Raw genomic sequence first — 17,184 nt, forward strand, 5'->3', positions numbered from 1 at the left:
AAAGCTACCAAATTCTACATCAGCAACCAGTGCCGACACTGAACAGCAAATGAGGTCATCCATAATAGCTTCCTTCACATGCTTCCTGTTGAGAGCTCTGAGCAGCTCTGAGCACGATGCGACCCCGCCGCCGCCGCCGCGTCTACGAAACCTTGCTTCGAAACAAGGTCAGCAGTAACGAGCAAGCCACAGTAATGAGCAAGCTATGATGATGAGCGTTCGCATATGCGCGGTGATCCGGAGCAGAGCTTCAGGATTGCGCAACCGAGGTGCTGGGATTGTTTTTTGGGTGCTCCTTGCTTCTATACCAATAAGAATGGAGTCGCGTGTTTTACTCCGCACAAAAGCTTGCTATATAAGTGTTTAGTTGATGACTACCTTAGAGCTCGTCGCGCGACTTCCGCCATCTGTCCATGTTGTTGCTGTTGCCACGTTTGGAAGTTGCGCTCAATGGAATAGGTTGAGCAACTGCCATTCGCGAAGTGGTCGACCTCGAATTCGTCTTGAAGCTGCACACATTCCTCGTGCATCACAAACCCTACGATCCTAAGAACTTTGACATTGATCATGTCTACTCAAAGCGCAGCAGAACGCGCATTCCAGATCCCCGAACTTCTCGAACTCGTCCTCGCATATCTTGCGCCTCGAGACCTCCTGCTATCGCAACGAACCGCGCGCTCATTCCGCAGCACGATCCAAGGATCCGTCGTCCTTCGTCGAAAACTATTCCTCGAACCAGACTGGAAGCTCGAGAACAGTCTCTTCAGCGCGCACGCGACTTCCAAAGGAAGCGTGAGCAGACCGGGCCGTAAACCAGAAAACAACAGGTTATTGCTTCGCGCATTTCCAGGCTGCTATCCCACAATCACCCTCGTGATAATAAGCAACAGCATAAATCGGCAAGCTCGATTTGGGGTTGCAGGAAGCCATAGTCAAATTGTCAAGAGCCCGCTATCAGAACAATGGAGTTGGGACGTCTGCATTTCGTTTCCTGCAGATGCAAGACCAGACGTGCCAGCAGCAGTGGATCATCCAGAGGCAAGCTGGCGAAAGATGTACCTTTGCCAGCCGCCTTGCTCAGAGCTGTATTTGGTGCGGCGCTGGCAGAGAGGTCTCAGGCCCGCGATCATTCGAGACGGTGGCATCAGGATGGGTGATTTCGTCGATGAAGCCACAAAACCGAAGCCGGGTCTTCAAGGGCGAGACTGGCACGTCAGCTACATCAGCTCCGATCGGGACTGGCATTTCGAGGGGAGTATCAAGTGCAGTTCGGTGGAGGCGTAGGAGCAGTATCCGTGGCATTATTTCTTTCTTTGAGCTGAGAAATCTCTGTACAGGACCGAGCTTGAGTCGACCAGATCCGAAATGATGCGATTGCTGTGCGAGTACTCTTATACCCAGCTTCTGGGCAATGGGCAGATTATGGCGTTCTCTGATGATCGAGATCCTGCACATCTGGTAAACACAGGAATCTGCGAAAGAGCCAGGCGGCGAGGGAGGTCTGTCAACCAAGGATAAGGGCTGACCCATTGATAGTGGCTCCTGAGAAGACGCTGCGTGGATGTCCTGCTATCGGAGCTGTACAGCGAATATGGAGGGTAAATCGTCCTTCTCTGGCCTTCGAGCGAGACTCCAGGAAGATAGCCTGTCCCATATTGGTGTAATGCAAAAGATCGTATCCGAATGAGGCGGCCAGGGACGTTGTCCAGCGATCCACACGAAATTGAATGTCTGTGATCGATATTCGTGTCGTCTTGTATTGCTCCACAGAGCGCGCCTATTTCTTCCTCAAATCTTCGGTTCCATCGTTTCTAGTGAAAACCTCGTATTCGCTGCCCTCTTCGATCTTCTTCTTCGTCGCGTCATCGTAGGTGCCTTTCCCAGCGTACAACATCGGTGCCTTTCCTTCACCCTCGAGCTCCGTGCTCGTAGAGATAGGTTTGTTTCCACGAAATCGCTTTCGCATATCGATCATGCCCCGCTTGCATTGACCATAGCCGTGCTTCAGCTGTTGGCATTGTGTGGGCAGCGTATCGACAAGAGGTGGGCGAAGACAGTCGGCGGGTTTATTGCGATGGACCATGACACAGTCACTGTTTTGGAGACATTGCGCGAGCGCCTCTCCTGGTCATCTATCAGTATGTATTGATTGCGGAGCAGGAATGGCCTTCGACGTACGGATATCTGTACAAGATGCGGGCATGGCTGAAAGGTCTTTGATCACCTGCTTTCCCTGATGTGAACTGCTGCACTCTGGACGTGTCGGATGTGCTTGTTCGATGATGCTCTGGACTTTTTGGTTCAAGTCTGTTGACCGCGGCGTTCGGCGTTCGGCTGTATCCGAACCGACAGCCGTGTCGTGTTGTGTCGTCTCGTCTCGTCATCTTTTGTCCCGGAACACATTTGCACCTAGACATCTTGAAGACTGATGTTGAGCAGATCTTGAGTGGAGTGCAATATCCTCTGTATACTCAAGCTCTCCTTGAAGCAGGTGGTCTCAGGAGTCGATGACATTTTGATCTCGGAACAAGCTACACTATGCTCTCATCACTTTCACCTTCTTCGATATCGCGCTACCTTTGCTATACTACGCGTTCGAATTCGTTGAAATCCTTGGATAGTACATGTACATGAGGCCCCCTCCTTGTGTGACAACATGGTTGTCGTTACCAGAGGACATGTATTTGTGCCTCCCATTCTGTAGAAGTGGAGTGCAGTGCGGCTCTGCGGATACTCGGAAGGGAGCGTCGCTTGGCCCTTGGCAGTCACATGCAATGACATAGCTCCAACCATGGATACATCTGCTACAGCAACACCGGCGAACTATGCGCCCTCACCGCCGTCACGCGCCATCGAGAGCTACAGTTAACATGCTTCATACAACCTAAGCATTTCTATACAATCCATACGCTCTCCCTGCCCGCCGCCATGGCGCCCATACCATTCTTGGGACGGCTTCACCTTCACGAATTCCTCGCTTTGGCCGCCTCATTCGCCATAGCCCTGCTCGAGCTCATTGCGCGAACGATCACCCTATTACTTCCCACACCCATAATCCGATGGCTGTACCGTCTCAGCCGCAACGCCTTCAATAGCCTATCCTCTCCTTATTCTCGGCGCGCCAGGAACAAGAGAAAGAAAGTGTCCAGCCCGATAGCGCACGCTCATGATTTCCTGGAGCTGTGCGAACTCTATGGATACCTCGCAGAAGAGCATGTCGTTCAGACAGGCGATGGCTATCTGCTGGGCATACACCGCCTTGCGCATCGCAGAGGTGAAGAGGATCGACGCGTGAATTCCGGACCAGGTAGTGTGGAGAAGAAGGTTGTGTACCTACACCACGGCCTTATGATGAACAGCGAGGTATGGGTGTGTCTTACGGAGAAGGAACGCTGTTTGCCCTTCATGCTCGTCGAGCAAGGCTATGATGTATGGCTTGGCAACAACCGAGGCAACAAATACAGCAAGAAATGCCTACACTATGGCCCCACCGACATTCGGTTCTGGAATTTCAGCATGGATCAATTTGCTTTTCACGATATCCCGGACAGCATTAACTATATCTTGGATACCACTTCCCAGCCAAGTCTGTCGTACATAGGCTTCAGTCAGGGAACCGCTCAAGCTTTTGCGACATTATCCATCCATCCGACATTGAACAACAAAGTAGATGTCTTCGTAGCTCTTGCCCCAGCCATGGCGCCACCTGGAATTGCTTCCGGTTTAGTGAGCTCGCTGGTCAAATCCAATCCAGAAGTGCTGTACTTGCTCTTTGGCAGGCGAGCCATCCTCGGCAGCACTACTATGTGGCAGGCTTTACTATACCCAGCCATTTTCTCATGGGTCATCGACAACTGTCTGCGCTTCCTGTTTGGCTGGAAAGCCCTGAACATCGCGCCCCATCAAAAGCTCGCTGCTTACCCGCATCTATTCTCCTTCACAAGCACCAAGAGCGTTGTGCACTGGTTTCAGATCATTCGCAACGGCAAATTTCAGATGTTCGACGACGAAGTGACGAGTCCGACGAGCTTCAGCACAGGCAGTAAATACTACAAGGTGGCCAAGTTCCCAACCAAGAATATCCGGACGCCCATCGTCTTGGTCTACGGTGGCAGTGACAGCTTAGTGGACATCAAAGTTATGCTCAAGGAGCTACCCAAGCATACGGTCGCCAAATGTGTTCCAAAGTATGAGCATCTTGATCTTCTATGGGCCAGCGATGTTGATAAACTGGTGTTCCCTCACGTGCTCGAGGCTCTGGAAAACTATGCACAGCAATCACAAACCAAGCAGCAGGCACTCGGCTGGCGCACGACAAGACCTAGCATTTTTGACAAGTCCGCGCTCGCTCTCAATGGCTCTGCACCTCCCGGCTACTCCGATGATGAGCGAAGTCGCCAACAAAGTATCAACAGCTTCAATGCTCCTGCTTTCACAGATGAGCGACCGTCCACTGCCGAACCTCAGCTAGATGAGAGTGACGAAGACGAAATGTACAATGATGAGACGCCGCTAGAGTTTACTCCCTCAGCATTCGGTCACTCTTCCAGGCCATCGATCACGAATACAGCAAATCCTGGCTTAAGAACCATCTCAGAAGGAGTAAGTTGGCATTGAGGTGGCAACAAAGAGTCGCTAACCTCACATCAGCGTAGACTACAGAACTCAGCGATGCCAAAGACACCTTCAAGGCATGATGGGTCTGAGCGTCAAGAACGGCAGCTACGACAACAACAGCAACAACAACATGCTCAGTCTTCCGGAAGTCCTGTTCAGCATTCACGAATACCTAGGCCTGCAAACACCAGCCCAAATGCAACGATGAGCACTGCTACTGATGAAACTGTAGTACCGCGGTCTCGCCCTGAGGGTTGGTGGAGCTCGACAAATACTAGCATGACTAGTTTGGTGGACGATGACGCCCAGGACAAGCCGCTTGAGATGAAGAGAGCAAGGTAACGGATTTTCTTTCCAATGTGGGAGCGTGTACATAATCCTTGGATTGCAAAAGCGAGGCGTTTGGTGTAAACAGTAATTAATAATAGGACAAGCACTTCGAACATGCCCATCTTCAATGTCAGTATGGCACTTAGTCACTAATGCTTCACACATACTCTGGCGCACATCGAGCAATGCCTTTCACAAAGCACCAATGCCACTCAATGACACTACACAAAGACCAGTCTAGGCGCCGCACATTCCACCGAGCGGTAGTAGAACTTCCGTGATCGACCGCTTGGCAAGAAAGCCTAATAGCTTGAAACGTGCCAAACGAGGCAATCAATTCGAGGCTAAGCACGTACCATATTCTCTATTGGTGGCTTTTTCTCTCTTCTTCAGCTATACTGCCTTGCTTGTTTTATCCTAACGATGCAACCTCATGTTCCGCGGACAATGACGATGACTTGGACGGTGTTTCCGCCAATTCATCAGCCACGCGTGTTACATATAAGGTAGAAGTAGTATGAACGGAAAATAGGTGATGTGTTTCAGAAATTCTCGTGTTGTATAGGAGGGCCGGATCTTCCGTCTTACTCTCACACCTACTCTACTTACTTTTCTTGCCTTTTTGAAGTAAACTCCATTTCCCTTCTGAGGATCTCGCCACAAGAAAAGAAAGAAAAACAAGAAAAACAAATGTTCTCCAAACCCTCCCTCCTCGCTCTAGGAGCCGCCCTCTCAACAACCCTCCCCCTCACAACAGCAGCAACATACCCCAACCCCGGAACCTGCACAGGCGAATGCGTCAATACCCACGACCCCTCCATAATCCGGCACTCCGACGATGGCACCTACTACAAATTCTCCACAGGCGGTACAATCGCCATCCACACCTCCCCATCAATCTCCGGACCTTGGAAATTCGCTTGTCAAATGCTATCCTCTGCTTCCAAAGTCCACGTCCCAGGAAATCCGGGTACAGACCTTTGGGCACCGGAAGTAACTCGCGTCGGAGACGAGTATTACGTTTATTATAGTGTTTCCAGTTTCGGAACACAAATTAGTAGGATTGGGCTTGCGACGAGTAAAGATATGAGTTGTGGGAGTTGGACGGATTTGGGGAGTACGGGAGTGGAATCTCAAACTGGGGATGCATATAATGCGATTGATGCGAGTTTGTTGAATGATGATGGGGTTTGGAGGATGACGTTTGGGTCGTTTTGGAGTAATATTTATCAGGTTGAGATGGGGAGTCCGCCGGTTGCGAAGGTTGATGGGTCGGAGCCGAAGCAGTTGGCTTTTGAGCCTGAGGGGGAACATCCAGAGGAGGGACCGGCGTTGGTGAAGTATGGGGAGTATTATTATTTGTTCTTTTCTTGGGGGAAGTGTTGTGGGTATGATGCAAATCGGCCGGCGGCTGGGGAGGAGTATAGGATCAAAGTTTGTAGGTCGGAGAGTGCGAGTGGTGGATTTGTAAGTTCTTCATCGATCACTTGGGCTATGAATTGTATGTTTGAGCTGACTCTGTTGTGCAGGTCGACAAAGCCGGGAAAGACTGTACTTCTGGCGGCGGGACGGTTGTTCTTGAGTCGCACGGAACCATCTACGGTCCTGGAGGACAGTCAGTATACAATGATTCCAAGGACGGCTGGCTTTTGGTCTATCACTATGTCGACACGACCATTGGGTTCGCTGATGGACAGAAGCAGTTTGGTTGGAATAAGCTTGATTGGAGCAGTGGGTGGCCCGTCGCCTCATGATGCAGACGGTAACACGATGTGTCAGAGTGAGTTCGAGAGGAACTAGTCCAGAGCCAGATACTCAGATAGAACACATGAAGCCAAGCTGGCTTGTATGAGAAAGGCTCATAGCAGACCAGAAACTTGAGAATTGAGTTAAAAGCGGATGTCGTGCTCTTACTCGTGTTGTGAGATTCTGTTCTGCAGCTGGGTTCGATCTCCATCGCCCTGTCCTTGTTGCCCTGTGTCGATGAAGTTCACGCGGCCCTGGCTGTCCGTCGCTTCTTGCTCGCCCCTACTTTGTTCTCATCACAGCTGATCACTGGAAGTACCTCGAGGAATGATGAACGAGAGAAAGGTATGGATCGACGGCCTGAAAGATCGGGCTGTAGAAGGAATCGGATACATGTGAAATAGGCACGGTTCGCAAGTGCGTGGCTCTCGTTTCTGCTAAAGCGGCGAGCTGGATCGATGGCGTTTCCCTCGTTTACCTAGTCTCTCACGGTCAGCTCGTTTGGAGAACCACATCCAGTGGGTCATTTTGGGTGGGAACAGAACTGAGGCTCTCATTCAATGGTCACAGTGCAGCTCGATCGCTTGTTCCATGTGAGTCAAAGGCGAACGTGCTGAAGAAGCTGAAATTCGCAGTCTTCTACGCCAGCTCGCCAGGCGTTGCGTCAGACTCTGCACGCGAAAGCGATTGAAGTAGAATGATATTGGTGAACTCGTAGTTCTCGATATCTGCTGCATCAGCGCCTGATGTCGAGGCCGTGGGAAAACAATGTATCCTCGCCTTGGTTGGCATCCTTCTTCTCGGTCAACATCTTCGCGTGAACACAGCAACCAATGCGGCCGCGCGCTGGTGGTTGTGGCCTCCGCAAATCTCGAAGTTTCGCCCGAAAATTCGCGCACCACAAGAGATGCCTGGCATCGCACACGAAGCATTGTGCAACATATGCCCTCCTCTTTGCATCTTCCCCAACTGATCCGATGTGAGAACTGCCATCTTCGGACCAGCGTCGTCGTCAGCTCATTGTCGCAGTGTCGCATCCAACTCCGAACGAACAGCATCCACTCTCGATAACACGTCAACAGGATCCACCTGAAACATTGCGGATCCCGTAGTCGAGCAATCAAAAGTTCCAGTGGAGCACACTCCAGTTTAGTCTGGGTCCCACGAGCGCATCACAATCGCGAACGGACGTCGTTGATAAGAATGCTCAATCGATTCGGTCCACGGAAATGGTGAGGCGAGCAGATTGATGGAGTTGGAAACGATAAAACTTGATCTATCATTTCAGGTGGAATAGAACAGCACCGCAAATTTGTTATAGATGTGAGTGAGGCGACGACCTTGTCTATAAAACGACGACCATATTGCCGGGTCAAGCAAAAGAGAGATGGATGGGATGGTGAAGCTCAGGTGCAGGCCTTCGCTGACTGCCGAGACACTCCAGCTTTTGCAGGTCATGGTCCACCAGCCGACCATGGGGAGCGATGTTCGTCGACAGGGTGGGTTTTCTTCACGATGGACAGGCAGATGGATGGTGGCGATACGCTTCAGAGTCTTTGCGAGATGTGCTGTTCACGCAGACACTGCTGTGCTATGGGTCGCGCTATGTCGAACATTGTTGTCACGGCAGATGAAATTGCCTCACTGCATCGTGAAAGCTGAAGTCCGCTCTCCTCGAAGGAAGCGCGCGAGTAGCAAGTGGAGGGGATCTCGCAGACCTGGAAACGAGCAGCGATGTGGCATGTCTGCCTGAGCAGCGCGAGCGGACCGGTTGCTACGCTAGGGGAGCTCCCAGCATCCTCAGCAGGCTCAGCCCCCATTGGTCTCCGTGCGGGACAAGGCTCTAGCACATTCGAAAGAATGAGGTCTCCCAACGCGATCCAGATGGGAAATGTCTCGTGCCGGCAGTTGTTCTCTCGTGTCTGCTCCTATCGTGATCTTCTGATGACCACAGCTGTCACATCTCTCTCGTGATCGTGCGCGCGGTGAATGCTATAATCCCTGCCTGTCTTCACTCAGGAGTGGATACCGGTGTCTGCCGGAAGGGCGTTGATCGTCGCAAATCACGTTATCTCAAGGCAGCAGGCTTCTCCTGAGGTCGAGAGAGCGGAGAATCCTTGCTCGAACGACTGCCGCCTGTGCAATGCCCGTTGGCGGCGAGAAAACAATGATCGATGACAGGGAGTCGTGACGTTGCGAAACCGATCTGCTCAAAAATGACAGGCCAGATTCATTGGATGTTGAATGCACTGTCCAGTGTGCTCCTTGCCAACCTTGCAATGCCTCATCTTCGGAGAAAGCTGAATAGGTGTTGCTCCATGCGCTCCGTCTCAGAATGGCTTAGAACCAACACACAATGCACCGCCCAAAGGACAGCTGTTTGTGGACGCAGCGCGCCGCGGGGTTGAGATGAAGCATCATTTCAAACGTAACACTTTGCTTGACTCTTCGGCGGCTACGAAATGTTTCGCGTCTCGGTGTTGTGGCCGGGTTCGAAGAAGTTTATTCTCGCGGTGGTTTCGTGGCTCATCGAGGCCTGCTCTCCAGTGTCGATCCGGGCGGTGGATCGGTGCGGACGCGCAAAAGCCCTGTCATGCCCTCACGCCTCACAGCCGAAGGGTTTGCAGAGCTCGGCGTTGTCTGCGAGTGTGCAGTGTTGAGTTCAGCGGCTTGTTTCACGTTGCAACTTCATGCAAAACAGCGACAGACGAGAAGTCGCGACTCGCATATACCGGATGTGCAAGACTTCATCAGCTGAATCGGAAAGTGGTGTCTAGCTAGTCGTACCGAACTTGAAGTCCGATGTCCCAAGAATTGCGTATGGTAGCGTGTTCAGATGGTGTCTCAACAAAAGAGAAGATGATCGACCACAGGACGTCCCTGGTCGCATGGTCGTCGCGCTTGTGTCACCACCTATAGCGGACAGTGGACGTCTCACAACGAAGAAGCAGTGCTCCAGCACAACGCAAGTAGCACCGAGCCACATGCACGTCGTCGTTCCACGGAGGAGCAGGTTAGTCAGCACAAAAGTGCCACTTTTGCGAAATTGGGCGGTGTCGCTGGGGAGACCATACCTGTCACAAGCAGTTCATCACAAACGATGATCCTGGCTGCATCGAAGTGTGCGCTCATTGACAGAAGGCTTCTCCTCCCACATGAACCGAGAGTGCCTGTGCAACTCCTCCAGCGTGCTGCACAGCCGTTGAGCTAAGCACCGATTGCATCCGGAACATTCAGCGAGGCGCATGGTCGTGATGAGAATGCGGTCGTCCCCATGCTGTTGCGCGCGATATCGATGTCTTGGGTGCGCGAGCAAGGGTAATTCCCGGATATCGTGCTCGTCTCCCAAACTGAACCCTCCACGCCTGTCGCCGGCATGCTCGGAGACAGGGTGCGAATGGTGTCGATATTGCTGCTGGGAGGTGAGGCCGGCCTGGGAAGGCGCGCGAATCCAGGAACGGCAGGCGCGGGCAAGGGAGCCACGTGCACGCGACTGGGGTGGCAGCGTCAACGTCAACCGTGGCGCTGCGACCAACGTGGAGGCAACGCCGGACGCTGAGCGGCACGCCATCATGCCGATTGACGTGCAAAGTCTATAGGAGAGGCCGCACGACCGCACGCGATACGAATCACAATATCGCAAAAAGCTGCAGTTCGTAGAGGGAGCAAGTTTTCTCGACGCGCTAGCGCTGCACGCACAGGTGTCGAGCAGCATGGGATTCTCCGGAGCTTGCAAGAGCTTCTGCCGGCGCGCGCTGACTGGCCGCAGCGGCAGGTCGAGTCAACGATGTCTGGAGTGTTTCACCATGTCGGCAGGAGTCCGGAGCAGGGTGGGCCGGGCGCAGCCAATCATAGCCCGCTTTAGCACATCGCTTACGACCAGGGCAAGAGCTGGGCCTCCCTGCACACAGCGCAAGCGACCAGGACTCCCTGGCCATGGGCGCACCAGCCTGTCTATCCGGCTGCATCTGACCATACGTGATCGAGGAGTCGTCCAGCGAGCTCAGCACCACGACGAGCGCGCCGATGGCCTACGGCGCGCGCGCATGACTGCGCTGCTGCGTCGATAATGCTCGCCTCACCGCTTCGGGCGCGCGAGAAGTTCGATTAATCAAAGTCGGTGGAGCAATGCGGGGACTGCGCTCCGGGCAGCAGAGGTCGTGGAACCTGACGGGCGATGCGTTGGCGCGCAGCATGAGAGCTGAGATATCGCAGCAGTAACGTGTGATATCAGCGCCAAGGCCTAGTTGGGCAGCTGGATGGGCGCATAACTGTCGATCTCTTAAGGCGGATGGCCGGCGGAACGATCGATGGCTTCCTTCACTTGCCGAAGGGTATGGCGAGGGCAGCACGCCCTGAAGATGAGGTTCGTTGCATGCGTGCGGTCCTAGGCGAGCGGTGTGCAGCAGGCGGTTTGTCAGCCCCGTCGGATAGGCAGCGAAGCAGGCCGCGCCAGGAAGCGTCTCGAGCGTGGCAACGTGCACGTACTGCCCAGTACTGAGGACACTCTCTCCAGCTATCGTAGAGCGTGTGGACGGCGTGCGGTGCTCTCGCCCTCGTCGCCGGTCACAATCGCACTGCCGGCCGGAGGAGGTGTAGCAAAAGGCAGGCAATTCGCGTGGGCTGGCGCACGGGCCGCGTCAGTGGACGGATTTAGTATAGGGTGCACCTGCCAGCGCTCGCCGAAACAGCACTAAGCAGTCGGCACCAACGGGCTGTGACATAGTCGACCCATGCTCGCTGATGCTGCGCCAGCATGTTTTCTGCTGCAGTGCGGCCTGGTGGTTGCGCGGCACTTTTTTCCTCTCGTGCGTGCGTGCGTGCTCGCGGTCTTGCATCTCGCCTCCCTGTCAGACATCGCCGGCCAGCGGACTCGAACGGAATCGTGTGTGCTGGGGGTGTCTTTTAAACTCCACGACCCTGCCTCGCCTGCCGGCTGCGCAGCCCTGTCTCTACCACACACAAGGTTCCGACACTTGCATTAAGGCACCGCGCCTGACACTCGCCAGGGCCAGCATCAGCCCGCTCAGCACGCCTGCGACTCGAATTACACTTTGGCCCTTCCGCACGCCATCCTGGCCACCGACCGGGCCTGCGCCGACGACGTCTCGCGAGCAGCGCTGCGACTGCCAGAGCACGCGTTCAGCGCAGCGGCTCTTCGACGGGCACCACCAACATGGTATGTGGCCAATTTTTGTTGTTGCGACCAACGCGTCGTGTCGACTCGCTCTCTATCTTGCACTGTCCCCCAGCACCGCGCCGGCGTACTAGTTGCGCTGCTGCTCCCATCCATCGTTGCCTCTGCCTTGCACACACCCATCATCCTTCACGACGCCCACCAAACGTCGTTCCCACATCCACTCCCGCAGAAGATCTGAGCAGCGCGAATCCGCCACGCGCGCCCGCCCCTGCCCGAAACGGCCCATCATCCACGCGCTGCACGCCATTGCACACACCGAACTGCACTGCACCACCGGCAGCCCATCCATGCGCGAATGTCTGCTGTCGCACTCCCACCACCACCTCCTCCGCTACACGGCCACCGCGCGAGCAGCATGCAGTCGTTCGACATGCGACAGCCGTCGCTGCTGGTACGCCCTGCCCTTACTCATCCTCATCCCATTGATCGATCACTCTACTGCACTACTTTCCCACACCCACCCACCTCGCAACTCCCAGATCCCGGAAACACGGCCCAACCCAACAGCAATCATCAATCACCGCGCTCGCAATGCACGCCTTCCCTCACTTCCCACTCCATCGGCGACTGCCTCCAACACCGCCCTTCCCTGACTCCCGACACCCGGGCATCCCGCCAGAGTCCAGCACCTTGATTTGTTTTGCGTTTGATGAGCGACGCTGGCTCTGACACTGCCCGTCCTGCACGCAAAAAAGTCAAAAAGACTCAACTAACTTCACCCGCGACTGCTCTGCTGTCAACCCAGCCGGTGGAGCTTTCTCGCTTGCCCCCGCCGATGCCCCTCCAGCACCCAACACGCCGTTCATCACACACTCTGTTCACCGTCACTCCCCAACCTGCACCCTTGCACCCTGGCACCACATCTGGCTGCTGCTTGCCTAGCAGACGCCTGCCGCTGCCTTCACGCACATCCCCGCCCGCCCATCGACCGGGATCCGCGATCGACACCTTGAAACACCAATAAACATCTGACGTCCAACATCATATCACGCCCATCGGGCAGGCACGACTAACACGTCCGCTGTATAGAATCAACCCAATGCCGGCCAACAGGGTCTGCCACCTCCACAGCAGCAGCAGCATCACCAGCAGCAGCAACAACAGCCTCCGCAACAGCAGCAGCCGCTGCAGCACCCGCGATCCGCCGGCCTCGTCCAGCAGCAGCATCGCCCCAACTCGCCGCACCAGACGCACGGCCTGAACAATCCGACGTCGCAAGGACCCTACATCTCGCCGCACTCCTCCACTCACAGCCTACCCCAGCAGCACCAGTCTCCCTACATCGGATCGGTGCCAGGAATCCCATCGCAGCACCCGGGTGAGGCCCCGTTCTTCGGTGCTCATCCCAGTCCCTACAGCACAAACAGTGCCGCAGGTAGCTACGCTTCGTCAGGTGAGTTGAAACCAACTAATTTGAGTCTTGCACACCCCGAGCAATAATGGAGGATTGACTGTCACGCCTCGAAAGAGAAAGTTGGCTGCCATGGCGCGCTCTTTCAGTTTGGGTCTGACCAGCTTTGCAGAACCGAACGAAACCATGGCCACGCAGGCGGCGATCAGCCGTCAGTCCTACCCGCCCATCTCTAGCTACCAGACTCCGCAGTCGAACTCACCGGCCTCCATCCATTCACCACAGACTGACGCGCATGGTCGACCGTTGTATGGCATACCCTCCATGCCTCAGCAAATGTACTATCCGCAGTACCAGATGCAGCAGCAGTCGCCGTATGGCCAACATCCGGCTGCTGCTGCATCGCACCACTCGTCCATGACCTCCGCGCCGGGCATGCTGATGTCACATCAGCAGCCCCAGCAGCAGATGCAGCAGCCGCAAGCCACGCCCGGTCACGCGCAGTCCAACATGCTCGATCAAAAGCCCTCACAGTCTGCGCTGCAGCGTCCACCTTCAGCTCTCGCTCCTCCTCAACCGACGCCTCAGACGCCTTCAGGTCCAGGTATGCACGGCCTTCCGACACCTAACTCTGCTCCGAATGGACCTAACGCGAGCGCAGCACCAGGGCCAATCCCAGCAACGACTCCACTGGTTGTGCGACAAGACAACAATGGAGTGCAGTGGATCGCTTTCGAGTACTCGCGCGACCGCGTGAAGATGGAATACACGATCCGCTGCGACGTCGAATCTGTCAACGTCGACGAGCTGAGCCCCGAATTCAAGTCCGCTAACTGCGTGTACCCTCGCGCGTGCTGCGGCAAAGATCAATACAAGGGCAACCGACTGCACTACGAAAGCGAGTGTAACGCGGTCGGTTGGGCGCTCGCTCAACTCAACCCCAATCTGCGCGAAAAGCGCGGTCTCATCCAGCGCGCGGTCGACAGTTGGCGGAACAGCAACCAGGACGTGAGGTTACGGAGTCGAAGAGTGCGCCGCATGGCCAAAATTCAAAATAGAAACGCAGCAAAAGCAACGCCTGGTGTTGCTGGTCCGTATCCGCAAGGCCCTGGTAGCGCTGGGCTACCTCCACAGGGCATGGCTCCTGGTTCAGCGCGTCCGCCCAACATGGGTCCTGGTGGGCCTCAGATGCACCACCACCACACCGACGGTAGTGATACCGGTGGTGGGAACGACGTCAGCGGTATGTTCCACCAGATGTGAATGATATCCTGTACTACTACACTGCTATTGCACGCGCACGCATTTTGTGGAGTTTTTCTGTTCTTTCGGGGAGGAGGCACGAAAGAGGACTTGGTCAGCATCTTATTGCGATCACAACTGTACAATCTGTACAGCATACGATATCACCACCAGCAGCCGCGCAAAAGACGGCTGTTGAAAGCATTGCATTTTCTGTTGTCGTTATTCTGTACCACCACCTTTCTCGCTATGCTTTTCCACTGCACACCCTTGTTCTTCTCGCTTCCCGAACACCCATGCTGCACATCATCGGAGTTCGCACGCTAATTGTTCGTCTTTCCTTTTAGCCGGAAATGAATACAATAGCGCAGCCGGGCATCCTAACCAGTCGAGCAATGGACAAAGCGATCTAGCATCGCCTACCACGGGACGGTACGCCAACAACTTCTATCCCTCGTACCCTCAGCAGCCAGGAGTCGGAGGCTCGTCCATGCCCTCGGTGCACGACGCCATGGATCCCATGCATGGCCAAGCATCCACACTCGCTACGCCCGCACGTGCAGAGTCACTCAAGAGAGAGGATGAAGAACATAAGCGCAACCTCTTCGGCGACGTACCCGAGTCGAAGCGTCGCAAGTTCATCCTCGTCGACGACAATCAACGTGGCACTCGAGTGCGCGTTCGCGTCATGCTCGACCAAGTCAAGATGGACGACATGCCTGACGCACATCTGAGGATTAACGCAGTGTACCCACGTTCATACTTTCCCCGCCAGATGAGGTCGCCGCCCGGATCACCAGGCGCACGTGGCAACTGGGATGATGAAGATGATACCGCCGAAGAGGAAGGACAGCCTATGCCACCACAAGGCAGGACGCTGGTGCCAGTCTCACTGCTGGACGGTAGCGAGGCTAAGCTACCAGTTCCACGCATGACCAAGTCGAGGAGGAACAAGGAGGTCGCCTTGAATGAACTCGGCTATCGAATGAGCTGGGGCCAGGCGCGAACGTTTAACGGTACGCACGAATACCTTATCCCAACGTCACTGCTACTCTTCACTAACTCTTCACATAGGCCGCACCCTGTTCCTACAGAGATCTCTCGATGCATATCGGAATAAGATGCGAAGCACGATGATTGCTGGAGGCAGCGATGCCGCTACGATCGCACCCCACTTCGAGACTCGACCTGGAAAGCGCAAGTGGTTGGAGCGCAACAAGAGAGCCCGACGAGCGGACTCTGTTTCCTAAACCTGTCGGGACCTTTCCAAACGGATTTGACACTTTATGCAGCGGCGCGACCTCACAAATGGACGCTCCCACGAGCATACTTGTTTGCACGAATAGATTGTTCAAGCGGGAGCGAAGGCGTTGTTTGGGCTTTGGGCGGCAGCAGTACACGATAGCTGTCTTTTGCTGGCGAATGGGCGGTAACGACTGATGACCGATAACGGTTCTTGGTCTGGCGCACGGCGGTACACATTGGCGAGCACGAACTCACGCATTCTCGTAATGTACAAAAAGCGCTCTTCTTTCATTGCATGGCTGTTCTGTCGATGGGAGTTATACAGATGGGTGCATTGCGCCATGTTCACTATGGGAGTCTTGTCGCTGTCTTGTGCTTTGATTGGAGACTTCCTTCGCACTTTGCAATGAGGCAGCATAGACGGACGGATGCCTTTGATCGGCTCTAATGTATTCACACAAAAAAGCGAATTGCATCGTCTGAATTGTGCCACCTGCTTCTACCCTTGACGAGGTTGTATTCGAGTCTGCTGCCTGATCGCTCTTTCCTCCACAAGTACAACTGCTCGACCGCGGTTTCCTCTACGCTTCCATCGCATGTACACACCAACCACTCTTCGCTCCAGACATCGCTAGTACACTCTACTTACCAGCATCTCACAACAGATTGACAACTCATTCCCAGCAAGCTACCGCTCCCATTCACCAGCAAGCAGACAAGCAACCCCCAATTTGTATCCGGCTGTCAACCAACGGGATACGGAGAAGAAAGGTCATGCCGGCCTGTCATCACTTTGACTCGCTCGACATGCTTGGAATCAAAACATGCTATGCCATGGGAGAATGATGTCAAGGGCTTCTTGTTATGCTTCGCATCGTTTGTGTTGCTGGAGCAGGCAGAATTGACTCTTACTGGGATCTTTACTGCCGCCGCGCGTTGCGCGCTTGTGGGCGGATGTGAGAGCGTGCATGATGCTTGTTTGGACAGAGGACCTCAGCTCGGTTGGTTCTGAGAATTAGATGGTGTTTGAGAGGGTTACGAGGAAGGATGGGGCTTGTGTGTGTGCCCTAGAATACAAAGTTCGTTGTGATGAGCATGAAGTTTGTTAATTTGTATGATTGCAATGTTGTTCTGAATCTCGAGCATCATTCATTCTGGTTCAACAGAACGGAGTCCAAAACCATCCATCATTCATCCACAGCTGACTACAGTGCACCATCAAGTAATCAGCAAAAGCACGCCGTTTCTCCTTATCGTTATCATCATCGTCAGCGCTGTCATCCACTCTCGTATCATAACGCGAACTTTCATAATACACTCCAAACGTGAAACTCCTCCCAAAGCCACGATCTTGCCTGTCTGAAACGAACAACGGAACACTGTCTCGTGAAACAAGCATACCATCATCTGTCACCTTTCTATCTCCTCACTCTCACCCTCTCACTCTGACGAT

At 54.3% G+C, this 17,184-nt stretch overlaps 5 protein-coding genes across 5 annotated transcripts; 4 read left to right on the plus strand and 1 right to left on the minus strand.

Annotated features, from left to right (window-relative positions):
- Window positions 1-567: 567 nt before the first annotated feature.
- Window positions 568-1,284, plus strand: CKM354_000883600 (uncharacterized protein; the record flags this gene model as incomplete). Its single annotated transcript, XM_044804231.1, has 1 exon — window positions 568-1,284. The coding sequence occupies one exon, from the start codon at window positions 568-570 to the stop codon at window positions 1,282-1,284; it is 717 nt and encodes a 238-aa protein (XP_044660166.1).
- A 493-nt stretch (window positions 1,285-1,777) lies between these two features.
- On the minus strand, window positions 1,778-2,203 carry CKM354_000883700 (uncharacterized protein; the record flags this gene model as incomplete). The annotated part of the gene is made up of 2 exons (XM_044804232.1): window positions 1,778-2,124; window positions 2,179-2,203. 2 exons carry the CDS (start codon window positions 2,201-2,203, stop codon window positions 1,778-1,780), a joined length of 372 nt encoding a protein of 123 aa, XP_044660167.1.
- A 725-nt stretch (window positions 2,204-2,928) lies between these two features.
- Window positions 2,929-4,697, plus strand: CKM354_000883800 (sterol esterase; the record flags this gene model as incomplete). The annotated part of the gene is made up of 2 exons (XM_044804233.1): window positions 2,929-4,602; window positions 4,656-4,697. The coding sequence occupies 2 exons, from the start codon at window positions 2,929-2,931 to the stop codon at window positions 4,695-4,697; spliced, it is 1,716 nt and encodes a 571-aa protein (XP_044660168.1).
- A 940-nt stretch (window positions 4,698-5,637) lies between these two features.
- On the plus strand, window positions 5,638-6,701 carry CKM354_000883900 (uncharacterized protein; the record flags this gene model as incomplete). The annotated part of the gene is made up of 2 exons (XM_044804234.1): window positions 5,638-6,414; window positions 6,477-6,701. The coding sequence occupies 2 exons, from the start codon at window positions 5,638-5,640 to the stop codon at window positions 6,699-6,701; spliced, it is 1,002 nt and encodes a 333-aa protein (XP_044660169.1).
- Window positions 6,702-12,188: 5,487 nt separating this feature from the next.
- Window positions 12,189-15,736, plus strand: CKM354_000884000 (uncharacterized protein; the record flags this gene model as incomplete). Its single annotated transcript, XM_044804235.1, has 6 exons — window positions 12,189-12,284; window positions 12,923-13,286; window positions 13,417-13,848; window positions 13,906-14,487; window positions 14,834-15,502; window positions 15,561-15,736. The coding sequence occupies 6 exons, from the start codon at window positions 12,189-12,191 to the stop codon at window positions 15,734-15,736; spliced, it is 2,319 nt and encodes a 772-aa protein (XP_044660170.1).
- Window positions 15,737-17,184: the final 1,448 nt, after the last annotated feature.

The sequence above is a fragment of the Cercospora kikuchii genome (assembly GCF_019650295.1).
Source record: "Cercospora kikuchii DNA, contig_00005, whole genome shotgun sequence".
NCBI classification, from domain to species: domain Eukaryota; kingdom Fungi; phylum Ascomycota; class Dothideomycetes; order Mycosphaerellales; family Mycosphaerellaceae; genus Cercospora; species Cercospora kikuchii.